Here is a 20,373-nt window from a genome sequence, read left to right on the forward strand (position 1 = left end):
AGCTCAAGCTTTCAGGCCAGCCACAGATGGCTGAAACATTAAAATGTGTGGAACTCATTCAACCTCCAACCCTTGCTGCTTCAACACTTCAGACCACGATCTCAATTGTATTTAAAGTCACAATTTGCTGATAAAAACAAACACTTCCACCCAAGAGCTGCAGTCCAGTTCTACTGCTTCAGTATTAAGACCAGCTCTCCCTCCCAGTGTCCCCTCTCCAAAGCAGATTTCCCTAACAGCATGTCCTGGATTCCATGTTTTTACTTCCTAGCTCAACACCTTCAGGCAGAGATGATGTACGCACCGCATGGAAGACTAAGGACAATGATTTGGTGAAAGGAAGGGCTGCCATGAGCCAGTGGATCTTAAATACGTCATTTCTGGGAAGAAGAAAAAGAAGGAAGAGCATTACTTAAAAGCCAGCAGTAAAAATTTCAGCTTCCAAGGGTATTTCTTTAAAATTTTCTGTAAGTGTCAAGCAGTTGCTCCCAGGCTGAGCTGACCATTAGTGTAAAAAGATTCCCCTTAATGCTGCAGTCCAAGTTTCTGTAACATTCTGAGCAACAGTTCAACATTATGTTCTAAACCCCTGATTTTTACTGCTTGGGGTAATTGAAATTATTAATTAATAAGAATATCCCACATATATATACATATCTTAACTGTTAGAAAATTTGCTAACCATAACTCAAACCACAATCAAGATATTTATGGCTCTTATGCTGTAAGTTGCCATTTCCCATATGAAAAAAAGTGATCAATTTTTTCTTGTTATTTATTTTCAAAATCATCTCCTTTTGACATCAACTACAGGAATTTCCTGTCTATTTTTTGCCACACACTACCTGAAGAACTTTCAACATAAGATTTGATAAGTTTAGCGTGACAGTCTGAAATAACAATACTGTCTGAAGCAGTTTTCAAATATAAACTGTGTGCGTAAAGCATACAATACTTAGCCAGACTTGGAGTTTTAAGTGATCAAATATGACTGTGACTTGGACATTACAAGAGGAGGAATGAAAAATAAAAATCAAAGTAGGCCCCCACTTGTCACAGAACGGAACTTACCTGCGTTTACGAAGTATGTGGATCCATACAGTCCCAGACAGGAAAAAGAAGATAGCCATGGAAATGTAAAGTTTTGGCAGTGGGATTTCACCTGCTGAGAGGTAGCTTTCAGGATTCTTTTCCGTAATATCTATCTGAATATTAAAGGTGTGTTATGGGTACAGTTGAAAAAAAAAATTTTTGTTAAAGCACTGAGTTAACAATTACATTTCACAATCAAATTCACTCATTTAAAATGAGTGTTTCTGAAGTGGTGACTTATGAGACTCAGAAAAAAACCAAAACCTACTCTTTATCCTCAAGAATCTCTAAACATTTTGCAAAACTATTCTCACAAGAATCGTCCTCTTGGAAAACAGTACTTCAGTTATGCAACATAATTCAGAAAGGCAAAGTAATTCTCTCAAAGAATAGTTGTTCTCTCTACCAAATGTCACAATTTGCCCACCTTTGATTCAGAAACAGTATCTACAATAGGCTGCCAGCCTATTATCCTGTGACTGAGAAAACAGAAGCATTGTTTAGCATCCTATTTATACCCCTAAGTGGCTTAGTCATATGTGCTATCACTTCAATAAAATAATGCATCGAGTCTGGTGTGAAGTACTGAAGCTGTCCTGCATCTCTTAAGTACATCCCAGCAGGACAATCACCCAGGCTTTCTTCGCTTTCCAATTTCTTCAGTGGGTCAAAGTGACAAACAGCAATTCAGGAAAGCTGGTCTTCTAAACATACAAATTCAGAAGCAGATTTAAAGTAGTCTGAGTCAAGTTACGGCTGCTAAGTTTTATCACCTCCATGTTCCCTTGCAGTAGCATTAACACAAACGTGTAAAAAGCAGTTCAGGGGCTGATCTGGCTTAGGTACGTTGATCAGCGAGAGGATTCATACCAGACCAGCTCATTATACACCAGCATGAGCACAGGAAAGAGAAAATAGTGAAAGCCCAAGCTCTGATAATGACCAAAACCACATAGGACCAAACCCTTGTACGTCAAAAGAGATGAGACATTTGCTAGAATATATTGCCTTTAGGATGTGTATCTAACACCATAAAAACACATCTTTAATTAGGCCAGAAAAAGCAAAAACACTGACTTCAAATACCAACAATTTACATTGCAGCAACAGCCTTAATATCTGCAATCATGTAAAGAGAAAAGTGACTTTTGAGTGCAGCAAAACACAAGCAGCTGCTGTAGCTCCCATCCCATTACAGCATCAGGTCACAACTGTGGACTGAACCCAGCCCACATCCAGTCTTCAGATTTTCAGGCATTTCTGCAAAACCAGTATTTTAACTCTTTACAGTTGTCACTTCTTCCAGAAATGCCACTGCAGAGACTGGCACACAATTCTGAATCACTTCCCACCCCATTTGTGCACTCATGTGCAGTGTGTGCTTGGTTACAAGCTGGAGCTGGATGTTGCAGTCTAAGCAAATGAGTTAATTATCCTTTAGAAGCCATACTCACATCAAGACTAAAGAGCAGCTGATCATTAGATGGCCCTTTACTGCCAACACACTTATGGAAATACAGGCTGTAGAGACCTTCTTGTTTATCCGAGCTGATGTTAAAGAAGAACTGAAAATAAGGAATAGGAAAGTCAGCATTCTTCTCATTCACAATAGGGTTGCCCTGGTAGGAAGTTATCTCTACTGAAGCATGAAAGAAGTCAGTCATTTGAGGTCACTTGGTTCCCTTCAGCAAACAGACTGCTCTGAGGATACCAGCACATCTGGAAGTTTCAACAGAATTCCAGAAGCAAAAATCATTGCACCTATCTAGGATTATGCACTCTGGTAATCCAAGCCTGTTAAGTATCAGTGCTTAACTTGGTTTGCCACAGAGAAAAGATAACCAGAAGCATCATGTATTTGACATGCTGAAGCATAAAATTTTTATTATACTTGCCCTGCAGCTTTTCTGTTCCTCCCCCAACTATGCAAATTGTGACAGCTCTGGAGATGAGATTTGTGTCAGATAATAGAATTTAAGATGTGTTTGTTTTATAGTAACCAACCATCACAAGGGAACGAGGGTGTTCAAACAAAGCATTAATCTGGTTTCATACAGAGGATCTTCCCCTTGAGTCATCAGTCAGGTCAAAACTATTTGTTATCAGCAATCTGCACTACTGGCATCACAGTAAACTTTAATATGCTGAGGCTTACAGATTATGATATTTACAACAGCATCACACCAAAGGCAATTTAAAAGCAGCTCCTGTAACTTACAAAGAAAGATTTCCATCACTGATGCTTAGCTCAGTACATTTTCAGGCAAACTCTTGTTATCAGAGAGACATCTATATACCAGACTTCCACTTTTCCAAAGTAGGACAGTGAAGGAACTGTGTTTAGACACTGACAGACACCCTACCTGAAATGAAAAAGTTCCTCTGTCATTGTGAACAGGATGTTCTTGTTCTACCATGCTCTGGGAAAAGGAAAAGAGACCTTTAGATTTTCTTAAGCAGGTAACTAGAACATTTGGCTACACCAACCAGACAATCAAATTTGCATTCTATATATTTACAGTAGAGGCTGAGAGCAACAGCAAATACTCTCCACATTTTGGCTATGATTATACTGGAATATCCCCCCAGGTTCTTTCTGAAAGAGAATTCCAGAGAGTTTCTTACCTTGGAGGATGTTGTACTTCGTTTGGACTTCTTACCTAGAGATAAAAGTATTAATGGTACATTTAGTGTTTGCATTTAGACATCTGCAGAAACCACCACGTTGTCAATACCTTACTCACATCTTCCTACACTTGTCTGCGTGGCAGTTTCCCAGATAATCATTAACAGAGACTCTTTCCCAGTCTCTCCTTACTCTCACAGGACTCTTCCCACAGCCAGCATTCATTCTGCATGCATCCTCAAATGCCAGGATACGAGTCTCTTCTCTTACACCTCCTACAAAAGCCTACCCCAGAAATCTTTCCAATGCCCCTGGTGAGAGCGGTGCAGAAGGCAGGTGATCTAAACCAAATGCAAGCTACAGCTCTGACTTTTTATGTTATGGCTGAGTACTGTTAATCTCACTGACAAATCTCAAACTGAGCACTAATACATGGCCTGACAAACATATGGAAATTCTAATTAATCATGAGAAGGAAAAAATTCACAGCTTTCCACTAAGCTCCCAGTAAAAATACAAACAAACAAAACATAAAAGCACAGGTGACCTGCCAGGTCAGCATTTCTTCTGAACTTGAGGTGACAGGAGCCTTCAGTAGAGCAGCATGTCAAGTTCACAGTTTGACTCTACTCTTCTAAGAAGCTTTTCAAACACAAGGTCATCCCTTTCTACCAGGAAGCAAAAGTTCAAGACTTGAGCTTCGCTTTTGGCTCCCACACCTCAGTGCACTGTCCATGCTCATGCTACACTTTTTACACCAGAGAAAGCAAAACCACAGCTTTGAGATCCATGATCTCCAGTGCCATCCATCCTTGGTTCTTAACTTGTTAGGACAGCTGTGCAAGCTTTTGAATGGTATCAAAGCTTGTGAACATGACAGGCCAAGACAGACTCAGACTACTCCAGATCAGACTGCTCAGCAGTCTGATCTGAAGTCTAAACTCTGCCAGGAAGGGATAACATGAGCTAATCCCATTAGAGCTGAGATCATAAAATTGTTTTGTCTGCTGGTCTGGAAGCCAAAGGTTCGTGCCTCCTGGAAAGATTACTGGTATAGTTACTTCTCCCTCCCCATAGTTTCTAAGTGATAGAGTTCAACTCTTGAGATAGACACAGACTCATACAAACATTGGCTGGAAAGGACTTGTGGAGATATTATACCCAACTTCTGATTCTCAAAGCACACCTGGTGTCAACTGTATCATGTTGGCCCTGGTTTTACTTAGTCAAGCATTTAAAACCTTAAAAGATGAAGACTGGATTGCACAAATGATCTGCTACAATCCTGGAATACTTACTTAGGAAAGGTATCTTACTTATTTTACTTCTTTTCCATCCTAACATCCCACCTGAGGCATCCAAGACTTAATAAAGGGAAACAGACATTGTGTGCCACTACTAAAAATTGCTTGCAATCATTGTCCTCCTAACCTTTCTTCAACTAATTGTTGGTGGCCATAAAATTCCCCCTTTAGCCTTTTTTTTTTTTGCTAGACAATAGACAACCAAGTTGTTAATGCTCCTCACAGGCACTGAAGGTCTCCAACACTCATTGTCTCTCTGGTGGATCAACAGGACTGGTGAACACAAATCACTGAGCAGGAGACTCCAGCCCCAAAGGCAGCTCTGTGCACAGGTTTACACAGGATATACACAAAGTTCAAGCCCAAGGGGACCCCAGAACATGACCACAACTCAGTGCTGGATGCACAGCAATAGGAATCAGCAGTGAGAGCACACACAAGTCAGGTTTAGCTGGCTTACCTTTGCCATCTGCATTTTCGTTGGTCCTTGGAGGATTTTTACCAGAATCACTGCTCGGTTCAGAAGTTTTTAGCAGCTTGGTATTTAAGGCAGTACCATTTGCCTCAGATACAAATAAAATTTTAGGTAACAAAGAAGCAGCTTCTGAAGGGAACTGTACTTTCACACTGAAGAAACAAAGAGGGTTTATTACAAAATGAAAGTAAAAGAACATTTTTAAAGAGGCTATTTGTCACAGCCTACATATACCCAATAAAGGAAAATCAACTTGTCTTAACTTGTTTTTTGTATCACAAAGAACAGGCAAGAACCAGATTATGACTTACAGCAGAAGGGATCATTGTGGGAAAAGTCACACTACCTCTACATGAAACACAAGAGCAGATGAAGAAAAGTAGGTTTCTTCACCTTTGGTAAGCAAGAGTCTCACTAGAAACTATGTTATCATACATGTGCTCTTGCAGAAGAGAGCAATACAGACTTGAAGGTACTTCCATAAAAAAAGATAATTCGAGACAAACAATAAAATGGCAGATTGAGTGCAAAAGTGACCCAAGACATCGAAGCTCATGCCTTCAGCACAATTAAGGTAGGTTGCTTTTGCCTGCCATCCCTTTACCCCTCCAATATGCAGGAAGAATTCTTGGACCATTTTAAACTGCAGATGTTTTACTTTTACACTCACCTACCTTCAACTTTCATGTAATCCCTTAAAAAAAAAAACAAACAATAGCCTACATACACAGCAGCTTCCCAAGCCCTTAAAAAAATCTGAAGTGTTACATCATCTTCAACTAAAGAAGTAACTTTAAAATGTCTTGTCCGGTCTTTACTCACACTTCAGCTTTTATGTCCAGAAGTAAGATTACAACAGAGACATCTGGCTCTGGTGTCTTATTCAAGATACAGTAATCCACTTCTTCATCCTGGTAACATAAGCAAAACATCTCTGAAGTGCCCTCTGGACACATTCCCGTCCAGGTAGAGGTTACCATTCTTAGCTCAGCAAGTTGTAAATCCAAATTATCCTTTGCATCCTGCCCATGTCTAAAGTGCCCCCACCTTTTTTTTTTATTTCTTCCAACCATTCCCAGAGTCAGGTAGACTATGAGATGTCCCAGTTTAGAAAAGCAAGTTCACTTCTCTTAAGTCTTACCAGGTAAGTGGAGAAACCGTCATTCCTTGTTCGATCCAAGCTGAATCCCACCTATGAGACAATTGAGAAGAATCTGTCAATTTGAAGCCAAACTACTACTGAAAGAGTCAAAGATACTGCTTTCTAAACAAATTAACCCACATTTAAGGCAGAATGCAGGTGTTTTTCTCATCATTTAATCAGACAGAAAAACACATTCAAATATAACAAACTCATCCATATCCACCAAGAAAAAACATATCATGATTCAAACCCAAACTAAATCTGGAGTACCTTCTGTCTCTGAATATTTTAACTTATTTCAGTATTATTCCAGATGGTTTTGCTTGACAAAAATATTTATTACTTTTATAACAATAAAGAAGTGAAACTGTGCAGCAGAATAAGAACTCAGGTCTGTTATCTAATCTAGTATTTCAGTCTATTAAAGCCCCTAATATAACACGTAATATTAGAGTTCTCTTAAAACTAAGGCTGTCACTGCTCTGGAAACCTACTGACACAATGCTCACAAGCTGAATTGCAATGCAACAGGACACAGTGTGAAAAAACTTCCCATCAGAGGACTGCTTAGGAAATTGATGTTCAATGTAAGTTATAGATGTGTGCATCGAGTTCATCAGAGGATCCAGTAAGTTAAAGGTTCATCCTTAAAGCAGAATGGAGAGTGCTCAGGGATAAATCTCAATACACAGATCCTCATAATTGGCTCATGATGGGGAGCAAAGCCAACAGCATCACAAGTTTGGATCTGACACCTGAGACAAGTGGAGGCTACCAGTGCAAGGGCAATTTCACAGGAGGTTTCATAGGAAGGAACTCACTGATAAACTGCCCATGTCATTAGCGTCCACTGCTGGCTTCAGGGAAAGGTTGCTGACACTGACTCTCATGAAACCGTCCTTGAAGAAGCCAAAGGTATTCAGGTGCACTTTCTGCCTCACATCATCCTGTCAGAAAGGAAAGCAAGTTTACAAATACATGCAGAGTCATCTGCTGCAGCAAAGGGGAAGCAGGGTGAGTGACGACACTTGAATATTCGTGCAAATTTCTTTAGGATACCTTCAGATGTAACCAACTATTTCACTGGAATGGACCAGCTTTTCCAATAACCTGAACAGCAAGAACTTCAAACAGACATGTCTCTGCCTGGCTATGCTACTGGGAGATATACAAGCAAAATTCTGGAAGAATTTAAACATCTGGCATCACTGACTGAACAACATATAGCAAAATCCCCCGAAGTGACTGTAGACACATCAAGACAGCTATTGTTTGAATGCTGATTATTGTCATTGACACAGACTGAGAGGAAATAGGTGACTTTGGGGATCTTACCTAACAGAGAGCTGGGGTTTGGCCAAGTGTTTAGCAAATGCATTGTCATCCCCCCAGATCATCTGTGTTAGGCAGGGTCAGTGCTTGGACAGGCAAACACTAATACACTGGAAAACTATGTATGTATGTATGTATGTAAGTTTTGTATGTAGTCCCATACCTCCAAATGATTTTTGGCATAAAATAAATAAAAAATAAGAATAGAATAAATACCGAAAACAGAATTACTTGGGTTAGTTTATCTAGGAGGAGAATTCTAACTCCCTCCTCTACTCCCAGTTTAGCTGAAGAATAACTTCCTTCCTCTCAGTCTGGAAAGGAAACCACAGCAATTGATCTCTTCTCATGCCCTGCTCAGCTGATAAAGGTTTAAGTACAGTAAGCTTTAATTTTTTTTTTTTAAATAAGGAGGCCATGAAGGACCTCACATGAAAAGTAGTTGATGTCACACACAGCTGCCACATCAGATGACAAAAGGTCACATCCAACGTCTGCAGCTGGTCCCTCAAACCTACTGAGTCATTAAAATTGGAAGAAAAGCAGAAACAAGGCAACAGAAATCAAAAATCAAATTTAAAATGGAATTTAAAACATTTGACAAGTTGGCATCAAAAAAAAAAGTTTCTTCCTCCTGCTTCTTCTAGGAAAAGATAATCAGACTGCAGAACACTCTAAAAAGAGAAGTCAGCTGCTAAAGGCAAACTGTTCTGAAGACAGTCCTGGAAGACTGAGCTACAAATTGTACAAGTACAAAAAGTTCTTCCTCTCCCTCTACCCCAGTATCGATTTTGACATCTCTGCACAAAATGCTCCTGACTCATAAATATCACTCACTGTAATAGCAGGGCACTAATCCTGACACAGCTAACCTGTAATAAGATCATCCTAATAGAATCAAGTTAACCTGGCAAATAACCAGATGGTTCCCTTAATGCTCAGAAGAAGAAAAAACGTTAAGTGACATAGGGCTTCCAGCAGATGCTTTGTTCGACAGAGTATTACAGCTCTGCTGTCTTTGGGTTCCAGGTCACGGAATATGCTTGAAACAAGAGCCCATCTGGTTCCTCTGACATTGCATCCCATGTAATTTCCCACTCAGAAAATTAACCCTGGATCTTCATAGGGCACATCAGATGTATTTAAGCCCATCTGGACAGAAAAGAATTTGGGTGAATCTGAGTGGGACAGTGTCATCCAGCCACAAGGTGTTTTGTACCTCGCAAACGTGACCAGAGGCAGCTGCTCAATTCAGAGCACTTGCAAGAGCTCTTCAGTTCAATTTAAGTGATTTACTCTGCTAATTTACAGATATGTTCCCCACCAGCAGCAGGTAATTAATATACAACACACACCACTTTCCTCCCTGGTTTTATCTCAACTTTGAGTGCTTAGAGTTTACAGATTTAGTTCACAAATCCTTCAGCTTTACGTGATCCCACACACACACTGTCATCAGTTGCCACTAAGCAACAGCAAGAGCATCTATTGCTCCACATACTGACAGTCTAAAGACATTGGCTTACTAATAGTTGTCTAAGGTTTAAGGGGTTGAAAGAACCCAGATTTTATTTATAATTACTCAACTACTGACTTCATAAATATTTAAGTTTACAACAAAGGTGTGAACCCATACAAGTAAATACTTCAGCATCCAAGTTGTTAACACACGCATTAATTTAATTTACATAGAATGCATTTAAAATTAAGCCTGCCCTGCTGAGAAGAGATGGTCTGGGACCCATCACTAACGGGTTACAGTCAAACCAATAGCCAAAGTTCTCAAGCTTGTTTCCATAAAAATCTTTCCCCCCCTTCCACTCCTTTAGGATAAAAAGTGATCCTGCAATATTTGAATAAGGTCACAGGGAAGCAGAATCCATGATCCTGTAACTCAGAATGAGCAGAAAAATATTCTCTACCATTTTACCCTAAATCTAATTGGGATCACACTGTCAGTGCAGTGGAAGTTCCACCAGAGAGTGCTTACCCTTACCTGGAAAGAATCTTATTATTTGTATGAGACTAATAGCAAGGCTTATAATTTGTGTAAGACTAAGTGAATTATTGTGAAAGGTATTTTCAACCTGAGCTATTGAAGTCTGAAACCTACCAACATTAAAAGGCCACAGGTATTTACAAGCAACCACTGAAAACCAGCATTTTCTCTGTAACTCCATGTCTGACATGGTCACGAGAAACATTTCAACTACAGCTACTTCTGGAATCCTCTGAAAATTGTTTCTGTTGATCTTCCACAACTCCCAATTTTCACAGTGGTTTTTTTTTTTTTTTTGTAGGGGGTTGGTTTTGTTAGTTGAGGTGTTTTGGGGTTTTTACAGATCTCATTAAAGTAATGAAGCTGGTAACAATTGCTACTAAGGAGGAGCGTCTCTGGCAAGGTCAGTCTAACAGCAAGATTCAAGCAAATTATCTCTCCAACTCACAAAAAATAAACTATTTTCTACACTTTATAAAGATAAAACATTATTTTTAGAACAGGAAACTGCTCAGACTGTGGCTTGTTTTTCTGACAACAAAAAAGCTTCACATTAGCACAGTAACTACAAAGATACAATAATGAAGCTATTCTGAATTAAGCAGTAACAGCTTGTTTGAGGAAATTTAATATCAAACACTCCCACGAAACTGTGGCCTTCAGCTTGGCTCAGTGTCAAGGCACACTCGCAAGCAAAGCAGGAGCCACTGGCAAGAACACCAGAAAGGAGATTTCATTGTGAAAAGACTCAGTTGTTGGAGCCTGATGTTTACATAAAGGCTGTAAAGCAGGGGATGAAGGAGGAAGGGAGAGACTGCTCTAACAATAAAGCTTATGTTTATAAAGGAGGCGGGAAAAGGCATTAACTCACTGCTACTTCTTACAGCCCTTGGTAGGTCAGTGCTGCAACTTGCAAAAAACACCTGCAAAACCAAACCCACTCTGATGGGAAAAAACAGCAAACAGGATTTAGTAATTGATCCAGGCAGTCCCTAACAAGGACTAAAAGCCACAATGTTTCCTGCTGAGAACATTTGCTTGAGGCATATTGGACATAAGGGTAAAGAAACACCCCAGGAGAAATCCTTCAGCACTCAACTGTTTGTCACAAATTGCTCAAACCAATGATGTAACCAGCACAAGCCTCCTAATTTACTGCTTCAGGAAAAAGTTTACTTTTCCTGAAATACAACAATACTCATGTGGTTGCACTTCAAACAACTACATAGCCTGGAAAATTTCCTACAAGTAAGACATGAACACTTCCCAGCAGTCATTGTATGCCAAAGCCTGAGGTGGAATTCCTGCAAAATCCTGGATTCTCCCTAAACTGCTACAACAGCACAGTAATGCAGGTCGCAGTCATTTACCACTTTATTATCTCTTCCAATGTTTCTACTGGCAGAATATTACATATTGTTGACAACCAAAACAACATTTCTGAAGACTTACAGAGCTTTCCATGAGCTACATAGAGGCCATTAAAAAGCATCACCTCAAGCACACAGTTCCTCTTTGTGCAGCTGCTCGTGCAGAGCACAACAGGCAGCAGCACATCTTCACCCTGACCTCCACCATTTCCCACCAACAGCCCTGAATAACTGGTTTTTCTCAAACACAGTCACAGGATGACACATCACTCCTTCAAAGCACAACCAGCAGTCTATGGAAACACAACAAAAAGCTGCCAGCATTAGTTTCCTCAGCCCCCACTAATTGCTTGGTTAGTGCAAAGCAGCTGATCCGGAACGGCAGTAAGGCAGTCAAACACCCTTCAGAGTCACCAGGACAGGAACAGAACACAGCTAGAAAAACACTCCACCAAAATCCCCTTTTAGAAACCTCTCCCTCAGCTCACGTTCAGCCCTTTCTTATCACATCGCCTTTAAAGGAACGTGAAGCAGTTGCACCTTCAAACCACCGCAATTCTAAGGCCCCTTCGCACGCTTTGCCCGCGGCTAAGGAACAGGCGGCCAGAACAAGCGGGACAGGACTATGGGGATGCGGTCAGAGGGAGCGGAAAGATAACGGCAAAAGCAGAACACAGCAGGGCCCGGGCGGGCTGAGGCGCAGGGGGAAAGCTCAGAGAGAAGCGAAGAGAAAGAAGGGTCGGGGCACACAGCAGGACGAAGTTAGAGACGTGGGGAGACCAATCCCGGCCCACGGGAGGTGCGCAGGGCCGGGCCGGCCTCACCGCTCCCCTCAGGGCACCCGGGGGCCGAGCCAGCGGGGCCAGGGGCGGCGCAGACCTTACTTTGAGGGTGAGGTGGTGGACGCGGGCGCAGGCCAGGCCCGCGCTGAGCAGCAGCAGCAGCCCCAGCACGGCCCCAGCGCCGCGGGCCGCCATCTTTGTTCCAGCGTCAGCGTCCCCCGCGCGCCACTTCCGGGTCAGGAGAGTCACGTGTCGGGCGGGGGTGTGTCACGTGACCGCGTGGGCGGGGCCGGGTCCTGTCAGGGAGTCACGGAGGGGTTGGGGATGGGGGGGAGCTCAGGCGTCATCCAGTGCCACCCCCTGCCCGGGCAGGGACACCTCCCGCTAGACCAGGGAGCCCCAAAACCCGTCCAACCCGGCCTTGAACACTTCCCGGGGAGCAGCCACACCTTCTCTGAGCAACCTGTGCTAGTGCGTCACCACCCTCCCAGGGAAGAATTTCTTCCCCAATATCCAGCCTGAATTCTCCCACTTTCACTTTGAACCCACTCCCCCTTGTCCTGTCACTACAGTTCCTGCCGAAGAATCCCTCTCCAGCTTCTGGAGCCCCTTCATATCCTGGAGGGTGCTGTGGGGTCTCCACACAACCTTCTCCAGACTGAACAGCCCCATCTCCCTCAGCCTTTCCCCATGGGGAAGGCACTTCCCACTCTCTTCTCTCCCCCTGAGGCCCTTCTGGGCTCTGCTGGGCTGCCCCTGCCCACAGACTGCTCCCCACGATGCCCCCCGGATTGGATCAGGCCCCTCAATGAGGACCATGGCAGCAGCCAGGCCCTGTGGTGGGTCCCTCCTCAGCCCCGGGACCCCCTTGGCGGTGGGGTCCCCCCTGGGTGGTGGGTCCCCCCCATGGCCATGGGTCACAGAGGGGCACACTGGCCAAAAGGAACCCCCTGAGCCTCCCCCAAACCAGCCTCTGTGGGGTGACACAAAAAAAAAAGCCCGAAAAAAGACTGAAGCTCTTCCTACCTCAGCCCTGCAGCATCGTCCACAGGGAGATGTGGGATGGTTGTTTACAGGGAGGGGTAAAGTGGTTGTTTCCAGCTCAGCCGTGGATCTACCAGTAAGTTCCAGCTTCTTCCTGGGAGCTATGGCAACAGCAGACGTCTGAACATCAGGTAGTCCAAACAACAGGAAAATTGCTTTTCTATTTAAAGCCAGGGTTAAAGTATTGATTTTGAATATCACCAAAAAAATATGTAACAAACAAAGGGATTTCTGCTTCTTAACAGGAATAGTTTTGTACCTATTGAAATATTTAAAGAAGTAGCTGTAGTCCCAATTACAAGTGAAACAAAAAGCAGATTGGGCCTGGTTTCCATGACTTGTTGCTCGAAATGAGAGTAACACAAGAAGCAAAGTGAATGTGAATAGGGGCAATTAAAATGGCTTTTTGGTTGACACATTGCTAAAAGATAAAATGGAAAGACTATGCAATGGGAAGCCATCAATGTAAATAAATCTAATTTTTCAGTGAGGAGCTTTCAGCTCTCAAAACTCAGACATTCTCATTTTCCCTTTCAGTGTGTGGAGTAACAAGTTCTGTTATCTAGAGACAGATAAACAACTGGGCTGGCCCAGGCAAGTGAGGGTGAAAAGGGAGAGAAAAATCAATGGCCTTGACCTTTTTTTTATCAAGATTATCGTAGAACATCCCATCTTTATTTAGAGAGATGATTCAGATGTTCCTCTACATTTTTTTCCTCACAATTTCATTTCCCCCCTTGTATATTCTTAGATAAAAAAATAAACAAAGAAATCTCACCAACAGCCAAAGAAACCTGGAGTGTTACCAGGAAATATCTGGAAGCATGAAAAAAAAAAAAAAAAATCTGTTTTTCTAGTAACATTCTTTCTCTGGGCAGTACGTGTGGGTGCCACTAGATGTCCCGGCAGCATCAGCCCTTGCACCGCACAGAGCTACAACACAGGTTGCAAAAACCCCACGGACCTACAAACATCGGATGATTTATTCTAAAAAACTCCGGTGAGATATTTTCTTGGACTTAGGGTTGGGTGGTTTTTTTTTTTTTGGTTTTTTTTTTTTTTGGTTGGGTTTTTCTTTAATATTTAATTATTATAATCCCTGTGCACAGAGCCTCTGGGAAACCTGGGGAGTTTTGACTCCTGAGAAACAGCTGCTTGCAACCAGAGCTGCAGCACAGGCTGTCATGCCTTGCTCCACTAGCAAGTATCAGGCACGCTTTGACTGCTTGAGTAGTCAACGAGCACGAGAAATTCCCCTATAATTCTAGGATTTGGTTCAGCTGCAGAGCATTTTTTAGTGTGAGGATGCTTCCTTCGGGAGCTCCCTTCAGAACCTTCCTTAAGAAGAATCATCCTCAGTCTGAGCACGATTCCTAGCAATCGGGGATTTTTTATGCCACAGAATAGAAATTTTCTGGAAATCTTTATTTTTTTTCAATGTTTCTTCACCAACTATTAGGATATTGTAGTAACTGTGAGTTCCCCAATTACCTATACAAAATGAACAAAAAATAGAATTTATAACATGTTTACTTTCTTTGGCTGTGCATTTTTCTAAGAATTTGTATGTTAAAAGATGTCTGTACCTAAATTTACATCTTTATTAAGATACAAAGCAGCCTCTGACCATCATTAATAAGCTGTAACAATAACTTTCACTGTGACATCGATTTGTTTCATTGTAGCTTCCATACAAGATGGCTTTACTGTAAGTCTGCAGTTTCTCAGTACATGCAGTTGTTCTTAGCCTGGATATCTTTTTTCTTTCCTCCTTAATTGTAACTAAACAAATAATTAGAACTCTTCGCAGACGGTTTTGTTTTTTTTTTTTTTAAGTGTACCATATACAATTATCAAGGTTGGGTGGAAGGCATCAGCAGTGTCAGAAAATCACGATGGAGGGACAGTCTGCAGCTACAGCTCAGCACAGAATGAACCAGACTGCCATTTTGTTAACATATTTTGTGAGCCAGGATACAGGCATGGAGTGGGGAGGTGAGCAAGATAACATGGATCCAGGGCAGGAGGCACTCAGGACCCAGTCCCACAGTGCCTGGGGAAAGAGAGAAGAGCAGGCCCAGGGGTCAGAGCTGGGAGCAGCCAAAATCAAGCTGATCTGCTGAGTTCACAGCAATGAGACGGGGGCAAGGCTGAGTTGAGAAGCCCATCTGCAGTTTGGGTGATGGTAACCAAGGTCAGTCATGGTCTAATTATGGCTGGACAGGTCATCCCAGTCACTACACACAGGAACAAGGCAGGTCTAAGATAAGGCCAGCTGTAAGCTAGGCTCTATATCAACAGGATCTACAGCCAGGCACAGCCTGAGCTGGAACTGGGACCCCCTAAAACACGGGACAAACAACTGGGCTTTCAGGCCAGAGTTTAAATTGAGTTCCTGGGTCCGTGAGCAGAGGGTGTGGGCAGAGGCCCCAGGTGAGGCTGGCCAGGGCCATTAGGGTTTATCAGGGGTTTATCAGGTCTTGATCAGGCCCCTCTGGGCCCTGATGGGGCATTAAAGAGCACCGAGGTCGCCTGTTGTGTGTCTGAGTGATCTGTGTAGTGTTGTAACAGCAGAGAGGAAACAGCTGTGATGATGATGGCCTCTAGGAAAGGTGTGTCCTCTTCCTTTCCTGGTGCTGTTTCAGTCCCAGTGTATGAGAGGTTACAAGCAACATCCATGTTCCTTATCTCGAACGTGGATAATTTGGGTAGAATTGTAAAATCAAAGGGAAGCAGCTGTAAGGATGATAACTCTGGGGGGAAAGGTACGTCCACTTCCTCCTATATCCTGGAAGCTAGAAATGCTTGTCCGTGCTCTTAGAGTTGTGATTTTTCTTGCTTTGCATAAGTAAACAAACACAGAGAAAAAAGGTTTCGATTGAACTGTCGTTTAGGGATTTATTTTATCTACTTTATATAGTTTCTCAATCATTTAATAGTGAATCTGGCTGTTTGGATGGGGGTTTCCCAAAGAAAGTCCTAGCTTTCTAAAAATGGAATTACTTCTGGCTGGGTTTTGGAGCTGAATCTGGGAGTGTTCTGAATCGTAACAACAGGAGAGATAAACAGAGAATTTACAGGAATAGGCCCATATCTGGATAACAGATCTGCATGGTCTTGTTCTCAGCGTGGCTGAGGGAAAATTCCTACCCAGCTTCTGTGTTGCTCAGATATGGATTGTGCAAACTGAAGAAGTGCTAGATAATGTAACTTCTAAGCGTAATTTTGAGTTATTTTTTGACACTGGAACCTACTGAGCTTTCTAGCATCTACTTTGGCGTAAAGGGCTCTTAATGCTCCTGTCATTACTTATTACTTTAGTAATTAGGGACCAGCCAAGCTGCAGGCTTTGTTGCTTTGGGCACTGCACAACTGAAAGTAATAATATAAGTGGCAGTCCCTAGCTTGGAGAGTCTCAGGCTAAACAATAAAGACAGTCAAAAATAGGGGAAAATCCAGTTGTAGAAACATCTAGAATTAATTTTATTTAGTTTTTGTCTTGAGCCTCTGTCCACAGAAATTTTGATAACTTGTGATAGTTTTTGGCATGGTTTATTCTAATGTACCATCTTAATATAAAACTTGTATTTCTGGCCTTTATCTTTCTGGAACTGGTGGAGCATTTCTATCTCTCAGTGTGGACAGGTTTCCCTGCCCATGCTGGTGTAACAGGTTTGCCCTGTTCCCCTCCCAGCTCTTTGTGCAAAAGGAAATTCCACACAAACTTAGCTCAGATGATACCAGTGCTACTCTCTGTTTCTGTACATTCTTTTTCTGCGAGTATTTATGGGTTAAGCTCCCAAACAGTCGTGGTGCAACTGTGCTGTCTGGTTTTGCAATGTGTCCTGGGTGGATGTAGGGCTAAGGATGGTGGGTCTGGGAGCCTGTGGAAGTACAGGCCCTTCAAACACTGTGGTTGTGCTTCAGGCAGCAGGGCAGGCTTGGATATTCAAATATGTTGGCAGTAGAAGGAAGAACTATTCTAAAATGAGCTGAACAGGGTGTCTCTTAGTTGTTATGAAGTCAGCCCTTTAATAACTTTTAATGATGAACAAAAGCATTGCCTGTTGTGTCTCTCTTCAACGACAGCTGTGTGAGGAGCAGCACTCTCCTCTCATGTTCAAATCAATGGAACTTGGATAAAAATAAACGCAATTCTGTTATTAACATAACATTTGTCTTCATTGTTGTTCAAAATGTTGGAATTGCTTAATGTGTTTTTCTCCCTCATGTAGGGTAACAGCCAAGCATCAGTGGAAGAAGTGCATTAATCTAGAGGAGATAATGCTTGTTGTAGCAGCTGGTCAATTTTTATCTTCTCACATCAAAAGCATCCCCACCCTTTATGAGCAGAAGCCTTTTACCTCAGGTGAATTAAAAGGCTTCTCTTTTTTATTCCCCCCCCATGTAAATCTCTCATGAATAAATACAGCAATAAATATATCAGTCTAAAGTTCTTTTCACATTTGTTGTAGCTGAAAAGCAGGAATGCAAAATGAGATTAAGTGACACAGCTCAAATAAATGACACAGAGGAAGAGGATCACAAAATAAATATTTTTCTGGCAAGGAAATGAGCCATTTTCTGTAAGGCCTGTGTAATTGCTACAATAACCCACATTTATGCAAAGGCAGATAATTTGGTTATTTTCCTGCTTGCTTGTCGAGCATTTTGGTAACAGATGGTGGATTTAATATTCTTGGATTTGGGTTATTTTGGGGGTGGGGGGATGTATACACTGCTTAGCTGAGTTAAAAGTCAGCCCTTGCAGTGAGTTCACTGAATTAATTCAGTTGGAGAAGACCTCTGAGGTCATCGAGTCCAACCTGTGGCCAATCCCCACCCTGGCAGCCAGACCATGGCATTGAGTGCCACATCCAGTTTTTTCTTGACCACCTCCAAGGATGGTGACTCACCACCTCCCCAGGCAGCCCATGACAATATTTAATCACCCTTTCTGTGAAGAAATTCCTCCTGATGTCCAACTTGAAGCACATGTAACAGAGCTTCAAAGGTTTTAAGTTCTAAGGCTGTGGGTTCCCTTCCTTTCTAGGGCCGTCGCCTCTTTTACAAATGACCAAACCAAGAACAGTTGCTTCAAAACCAGCCTCACCTGGCTCAGGAGAGGGTGGTAAGAGGCAGGGAAGGGCACCTGAGGGTGGATGGGGCTGGGATCACCACGCCTGTACTCGGCACAGGTGAGGAACCTGAAGTACTGCATTCAGTTTTGGGCCCCTCACTTGAAAAAGGCCATTGAGGTCCTGGAGTGTCTCCAGCAAAGGGCAACAAGGTTTGTGTAAATTTTAGAAAGCACTGAATCATAGAATAGTTAGGGTTGGAAGGGACCTCTAAAGGCCATCCAGTCCAACTCCCTGCAATGAGAAGGGACCTCTTCAACCATACGAGATTGCTCAAAGCCCTGTCCAACCTGGCCATGAATGCTTCGAGGGATGGAGCATCCACCACTTCTCTGGGCAACCTGTGCCAGTGCTTGATGATTCTGTGACCAGGGCGGGGACAGCCTCCTCACCCAGTTACACCCATTCCCTAGCGACTCCTTCTTTCAACTGACCCCCGCTCCTCCATTGATGCCTATTCCCCAGTGATCCGCGTTCCTCACTGATCCCCGCTCCCCATTGATCCCCGCTCCTCAGCGATCCCCTCGTTCCCCCTTTCCCCCACAGCCCCGCTGGCCGCTCCGCGTTCCCTTTCGCGGCGCGGGCCGCGCCTGCGCTCCGCCGGCCCCCCCACCCGATCCGCGGCGGCTCCGCGCCTGCGCAGCCCGGAGCTGTCAATCGCTCCCCCCCGCCCCGCGCCGCCCGGGCCATTTTGCGGCGCGATGAGGCGGGAGCGGCGGTGAGCAGCGCTCGTCCCGCCCTGCTCCGCTCGCACCGCCGGGCACGGCCCTCCCGAGGGCGAGCAGACACAGCCAGGGGACAGCGACAACCCCAGCGCCCCCCGCCCGCCCCCCCAGCGCCGGCGGAGCCATGAGCTGGGGCACGGAGCTGTGGGTGAGTGTGAGCGGGGGGAGCGGGGCTGCGGGAGCCGCACTGGGGCATAACGGTCCGGGGCCGGTGCGGGGAGCCGGGTCCCTCCGTGCCGGCACCTCGGCGCAGCTCAGCCCGGGGGTCCCTCCCGCTCCGGAAAGTTTCATGTGCAGCCTCCGCAGGGAAATCCCGGCGGAGGTTCAGGAGTTTGATTTAATTTTGCTGAAGGAATTAAATAAAAAAAGCTCCACAGCAGAAAAAAAGCGGCAGCGGCTGTGGAGCGGAGGGAGGCTCGCAGCGGAGCCTGGGGTGGGTTTTGTGTGTGGCTGCTGCGGGAGGCTCCGAGGTGGATCTATGGGCAGGGGGTCCGGTTTCAGGAGAGGGAGCTGCAGGGGAGAAAAGCCAGATGATAAAATTTCCTGTCGCTGCTGTTAAGAGGCTTCTCTCCATGCTGGATCTGAAGGACGGAGATTTTTACGAGAAGAGTTTTGTGTTGTGTGTAAATAAAGCAGGTTTTAATGGTACAGAGGGTTTCAATGTATAAAGCTCCTTGATGTTTTTGAGGAGAACCTGGAAAGTATAAATGCATTTGGTTTACGGTGGAACATTAATGGAAAATTTCGGACTGTTAAAAGGTATGAGAAGTGGGTAATAGAGATCTGAAATGGTCCCTTGCTAATGAGAAGAAATAAGGGAAGGGAGATAAAAGAAGTCTGGGAAGGCAGAAGAGCTGTTCCACATATTCAATCACAAAGAGGACATGGTGCAGCCATGTTTGATGGTGGAGCATGGAGCAAACCTGCTGGGTCTGGGAGGGTTGGTACCCGCGGACAGGAGGCTGTGGAGCGGCTGCTCCCTGAGTGGTGGACATGAAACATCTTGGGACAAATCTGTGCTCGGGAAGAGGGGAAAGGAAACGGTGTTTTGAATGGAGAAGTCAAGAATAAGTGGCAGAGAGTCATCTGGATTGTAAAGCACTGCAGGAGTCTCTCCTCTAGTCGTGTGTTTGTGGCTGGTAACCGGTGCGAGTTGAGATGAAAATACATCTGAGCTTTTGAGCTGCCTCTTGTAGAAATGGTTATTTTAGATGTGCTAATTGCTGTCTTTTCTGGGTGCATTCCTGGCCCGCTCTGGCAGGCAGTTCAGCATCCCGTTTTGCTGTGACATTGGAGTCATGTTATAGCCAGATCTAGTTAGAACTATGCAGTAAATTAGGGA

The 20,373-nt window shown here is 43.8% G+C and overlaps 2 protein-coding genes across 18 annotated transcripts in view; one reads left to right on the plus strand and one right to left on the minus strand.

The window, feature by feature from the left end:
• The window catches only part of GPR107 (G protein-coupled receptor 107), a gene marked incomplete at its 3' end in the record, with an annotated part of 38,593 nt that extends 26,258 nt beyond the window's left edge, over nucleotides 1-12,335 (minus strand). For all 4 annotated transcript variants that reach the window (XR_014227022.1, XR_014227023.1, XM_082295464.1 and 1 more), the window contains exons 1-10: nucleotides 12,227-12,335; nucleotides 7,463-7,588; nucleotides 6,639-6,689; nucleotides 6,320-6,408; nucleotides 5,483-5,649; nucleotides 3,718-3,752; nucleotides 3,456-3,512; nucleotides 2,547-2,657; nucleotides 1,072-1,205; nucleotides 305-380 (exon numbers count right to left, since the gene is read on the minus strand). Coding sequence is in view for 2 of the 4 variants with exons in the window: in XM_082295464.1 (XP_082151590.1) it covers nucleotides 305-380; nucleotides 1,072-1,205; nucleotides 2,547-2,657; nucleotides 3,456-3,512; nucleotides 3,718-3,752; nucleotides 5,483-5,649; nucleotides 6,320-6,408; nucleotides 6,639-6,689; nucleotides 7,463-7,588; nucleotides 12,227-12,319 (939 nt within the window). The remainder of the gene's footprint in view (nucleotides 1-304; nucleotides 381-1,071; nucleotides 1,206-2,546; nucleotides 2,658-3,455; nucleotides 3,513-3,717; nucleotides 3,753-5,482; nucleotides 5,650-6,319; nucleotides 6,409-6,638; nucleotides 6,690-7,462; nucleotides 7,589-12,226) is intronic.
• A 6,676-nt stretch (nucleotides 12,336-19,011) lies between these two features.
• FNBP1 (formin binding protein 1) overlaps nucleotides 19,012-20,373 on the plus strand; it is a gene marked incomplete at its 3' end in the record, with an annotated part of 94,592 nt that continues 93,230 nt past the window's right edge. For all 14 annotated transcript variants that reach the window (XM_082295287.1, XM_082295288.1, XM_082295285.1 and 11 more), the window contains exon 1: nucleotides 19,012-19,179. In XM_082295287.1, coding sequence (XP_082151413.1) covers nucleotides 19,156-19,179 — 24 coding nt within the window. In that variant the 5' untranslated portion in view covers nucleotides 19,012-19,155. The remainder of the gene's footprint in view (nucleotides 19,180-20,373) is intronic.

The sequence above is a fragment of the Coloeus monedula genome (genome assembly GCF_965178545.1).
Source record: "Coloeus monedula genome assembly, chromosome: 21".
Lineage (NCBI taxonomy): Eukaryota > Metazoa > Chordata > Aves > Passeriformes > Corvidae > Coloeus > Coloeus monedula.